The sequence below is a fragment of the Dipodomys ordii genome, unplaced genomic scaffold (genome assembly GCF_000151885.1).
Source record: "Dipodomys ordii isolate 6190 unplaced genomic scaffold, Dord_2.0 Scaffold137, whole genome shotgun sequence".
NCBI lineage: Eukaryota > Metazoa > Chordata > Mammalia > Rodentia > Heteromyidae > Dipodomys > Dipodomys ordii.
The window spans coordinates 2892056-2896844 of NW_012267353.1; the positions used below are offsets into that span (position 1 = coordinate 2892056).

Here is a 4789-nt window from a genome sequence, read left to right on the forward strand (position 1 = left end):
ACAAAGTAGCTATCATTAAAAAAAAAAAAATCTAGGGGCTGGGAAGGTGGTTCAGTGGCAGAGCGCTTGCTTTGCATTCATGAGGCCCTGGGTTCGATTCCTCAGCACCACATAAGCAAAAAGAAAAAAGCTGGAAGTGGTGCTATGGCTCAAGTGGTAGAGCGCTAGCTTTGAGCTGAAGAGCTGAGGGACAGCGCCCAGACCCAGAGTTCAGGCCCCATGAACAGACCCAAAACAAACAAAAAACCCAAAGCTAAGCAAATAACGTTAACAGTCAGTTAATTTTCCATTTTCTGTGGCAATTAAGCAAATTCATTTCAGGTGGGTTCCAGTGGCTCACTCTTATAATCCAGCTTCTCAAGAGGCTGAGATCTCAAGATCTCAATTTAGAGCCAACCCAGGCAGTCAAATCTGTGAGACCCTTATCTTTAACTAGAATAAAAGATCCAGAAGTGGAGATGTGGCTCCAATGGTAAAGCACAAAAGCTGAGCTGGAGGCCCTTAGTCAAGCCCCCAGTACAAGCAGGCATGCACATGCACACACACATGTGAAGAATTAGACAGATGTAACTAAAACTTAAGGTAGTAAGCAAGCTATTTAGTTCAGAGAATTTGAAAAAAACATGCTTATTATTATAGCTGATTCAATTCCATTATAGCAAATTACTTTTAATTTTAAAAATGTACATTTAATGTACTTGAAAACTATGAGCATATGCATGACACTACTTTATGTCCAGAGCTCCTGAGTTGCTCACCTTGTATTTTCCATGATCACAGCCACACAAAGTACTCTCCATGGTATAGCTTCTCTGCACTCCTATTTCCCGCCAAACTACAACACGTGCTGTAGATTCTTTAGATTTTTCCACTACAAAGCTACAGCTGCTCATGCAAAATGCTGGGGCAATGTGGCTCAATATCTTAGGCAATGTCTATAAAACAAAAGTTTGAATAAAATAAACAAATAGTTATCATTTAAGGAAACAGTGGAAGAAATGGTCACATTTACAGTAGTAATATAGAATACAGTATAGCACAGAATACAATCATTTAAGAAAACCATGATTCTCTGGGCAACGGCGGCTCATGCCTACAATCCTAACTACTCAGGAGGCTGAGATCTGAGGACTGCAATTCAAAGTCAGCCCAGGCAAGAAGTCTATGAGACTCTTATCTCCAATAAACTACTCAGAAAAAGCTGGAAGGTAACATGTGGCTCAAGTTGTAGAGCTCTAGCCTTGAACAAAAGAACTCAGAGACAGCAACCAGGCTGAGTTCAAGGACCACGACCAAAATAAAAAAAAAAAAAATCTGGTGGCTCACATCTGTAATTGTAGCTACTCAGGAGGCTGGGATCTGCCAGCCCATGCACAAAAAATAAATAAATAAATAAAAAGACTACCTCTCCAAAATAATCAGTGAAAAGCCATGCTGGAGGCATGGCAAACAGAGCAAGCATGAGACCCTGAGTTCAAATCTTAAAGCTGGCAAAATAAATAAAACAAGGTTGACATCTACCAATACATACATATATATGTATACATATATGTATGTGTGTGTATATATATGTATATGTATATATATATATATATAAACACATTTATAGAAATATGCTTTGAAGGAAGTTTCATAGCACACAGGTAAAAGTGACTACTCAAAGTTAAGGGAACTGAGAGATGACCTACATTTATTAATTTACATATTTCTACTAAATGTCTTCTAATTTTGTTCCAAAAATTGAGAAGGGGAAAGAAGAAATAGAGAACACCAAAAAGGAAGTGTGCTTTCAAATTCTGTAGATAATGGTATGTTACTGAAACATTATTTTGGGAAAATAACCTGGGGCACCTGCTTGAGCCTTGCTATAGCAGGAGAGATGTTCCAACAAGTAGAAAGCACCAGTAAGCCAGACGCTGGTGGCTCACACCTGTAATCCTAGCTACACAGGAGGCTGGGATCTGAGGATCATGCTTCAAAGCCAGCCAGGGCATGAAGGCCGTGATATTCTAATCTCCAATAAACCACCAAAAAACTGGAAGTGGTGCTGTGGCTCAAGTGGTAGAGCAGTAGCCTTGAGCCAAAAAGCTGAGGGACAGTGCCCAGGCCCAGAATTCAAGCCCCACAACCGACCAAAAAAACAAGAAAAAAGAAAGCACAAGGAACTTGAAACAGCAACATCTCAATTCTGTCTAAAACACACCACTGTTCAGCCAAGGCTTCAAGTACATCAACTCACAATCAAGTCTTAGTTGATAGATTTGTACAGAAGCAGTGAGTATTTCTACATCCCTGAGCACTCTAAGGCTCAAAATAGCCTCATATGAAAGTACACTAAAAGCTATAAGCACAGACCAAAAAAGGTAATTGTTATACACTTGTCAGTACATAAAATTAATTCATCTATTCAACAAAAATATTTGCATAATGCCTACTAAGTACTGAAGGTCAAAAGGCAACCAAATAAAGATTGTATTAATCACTTAGCTCAAAACTAGTAATGTACTATCCATAATATTTAGCAGTATTAAAAGGTACTTCAAGAGCTATTAGTTACTTTATTAAATTAAAATCACCAATTTTCTTTCCAAAAGGGACCATCAGAACATGTAATAATAATAGCTTATTTTAGACATTTTATGTAAACCTAAAAGTTATTTTTTTAAAAAAAAAAGCATTAAGAATTTTCATGTAAGGGGTTGGGAAGGTGGCTCAGTGGTAGAGCGCTTGCCTTGCATGCCTGAGGTCCTGGGCTCGATTCCTCAGCACCACATAAGCAAAAAGAAAAAAGCCGGAAGTGGCGCTGTGGCTCAATGGTAAAGCGCTAGCCTTGAGCTGAGGGACAGCGCCCAGGCCCAGAGTTCAGGCCCCATGACCGGACAAAAAAAAAAAAAAAAAAGAATTTTCATGTATCTTTCAGGAACATTTCCCACAATCTGATGACCAAGTGTGTTTGTTCCAATTCTTTTTGTTTTTTGTTTTTTTTGGTTGGTCGTGGGGCTTGAACTCTGGGCCTGGGCGCTGTCCCTTAGCTCTTCAGCTCTAGGCGAGCACTCTACCACTTGAGCTACAGTGCCAATTCCGGTTTTCTGGTGGTTTATTGGAGATAGGAGTCTCACGGTCTCTCCTGCCCGGGCTGGCATTGAACTGCGATCCTCAGATCTCAGCCTTCTAAGTAGCTAGGCGTGAGCCACCAGCGCCCGGCTGTTTGTTCCAATTCTATGAAGGCACTGTTGCACCAAGTTTTTGCTTCTAGTGCTGCTGAAAAGTGTGATGCTATTTTGATACATAATATTTAGTAAAAGGATCTAAGAATTGCAGGCATTTTTTATGCAGAGTTTAAAACTTTCTATATACCATCAATGATCAAATATGGACAGATGATATGTCAAAGAGAAAAGGCTCATTCCCAACTACAACAAAATTCAGAAGTATTTAGGAATAAATCAAGCTAAAATATCACGTACATGGGGAGATTTCATTAAGAATATATGGAAGTGGCACTGTGGCTCAAAGTAGTAGAGCACTAGCCTTGAGCTGAAGAGCTCAGGGACAATGCCCAGTGGCAAAGTTCAAGCCCCATAACCAACAGAAAAAAAAAGACCGTTAAAAGACAACAGGGCTCCAATGGCTCATATCTGTAATCCTAGCTACTTAGAAGGCTGAGATTTGAGGACTGTAGTTTGAAGCCAGCCAGAATAGGAAAGCTCATGAGTTTGTTTTTTTTTTTTTTTTTTATCTCCAATAAACCATTCAAAAGCCAAGAAGTAGAGCTATAGTACAAGTGGTAAAGAACCAGCCTTGAGCAAAATACCTCAGAAATAGAGCCCAGGTTCTGAGGTTCAAGCCCCAGGACGAGCACCAAAAAAGAAAAAGAAAAAAAAAAAGAACATAAAACACAAATTCCTGTAACCCTAACTACTTAGGAAGCTGAGACAATCTCAGCTGGAAGCCAGTCCAGTTGGAGACCAGTCCAGGTGGAAAAGTTCACAAGATTTCTTTTCAACCCACAGTTGAGCATGATAACACATGCCTATCATCCTAGCTATGATCACCCAAGGCAAAAAAAAAAAATTTACCAAGACTCCATTCTCAGTAGAAGAAGCTGCTGTGTGGTAGATCACACCATTATCCCAGTTACAATGGAAAGACTAAAATAAGTTGATTGCAGTACAGGTGCCCATATTCCCCCAGAAAAAAGAAGGAAAAAATAACCAGCACACAAAAGGGCTACAGATATGGCTTAGCAATAAAGCATTCACATGGTACTCAAACCCTAGATCTTAGTACCAAAAAAAAAAAAAAACCCAGAGTCATATATTACCATTATCATCATAATAATTTTCTCATATTTAATTGATCTCACAATCAATTCTCTCAAACTTAACTGACCCAAATCCCAACAGTTTATCCACAAACTGATCTTAAACTTTATTAGGAAGAAAAAAGGCAAAATGGGATTTTTTTAAAGGAACATAAAAGGAAAGCCAGGCATTGGTGGTCACACCTGTAATCTTAGTTATTCAAGAAGTTGAGATCTGAGGATCATATCCCCACTAAAATACTAAAAAAATAAACAAACCAGAAGTAGAACTGTAGCTCAAGTGGTAAAGCACTATCCTTGAACAAAAAATGCTCAGGGACCCAGGCACTAAGTTCAAACCTTAGGACAACACACACACACACACACACACACACACACACACACACACACACACACGACCCAGGCTCTAAGTTCAAACCCTAGGACAACACGCACACACGCACACGCACACACACAGAACTCAGG

The 4789-nt window shown here is 39.4% G+C and overlaps 1 protein-coding gene across 1 annotated transcript in view; it reads right to left on the minus strand.

The window, feature by feature from the left end:
* The window catches only part of Agtpbp1 (ATP/GTP binding protein 1), a 174953-nt gene that overhangs the window by 17247 nt on the left and 152917 nt on the right, over positions 1 to 4789 (minus strand). Inside the window, 2 exon segments of the mRNA XM_013031059.1 lie at positions 759 to 935; positions 4080 to 4151. Of these exon segments, the coding sequence (XP_012886513.1) occupies positions 759 to 935; positions 4080 to 4151 (249 nt within the window).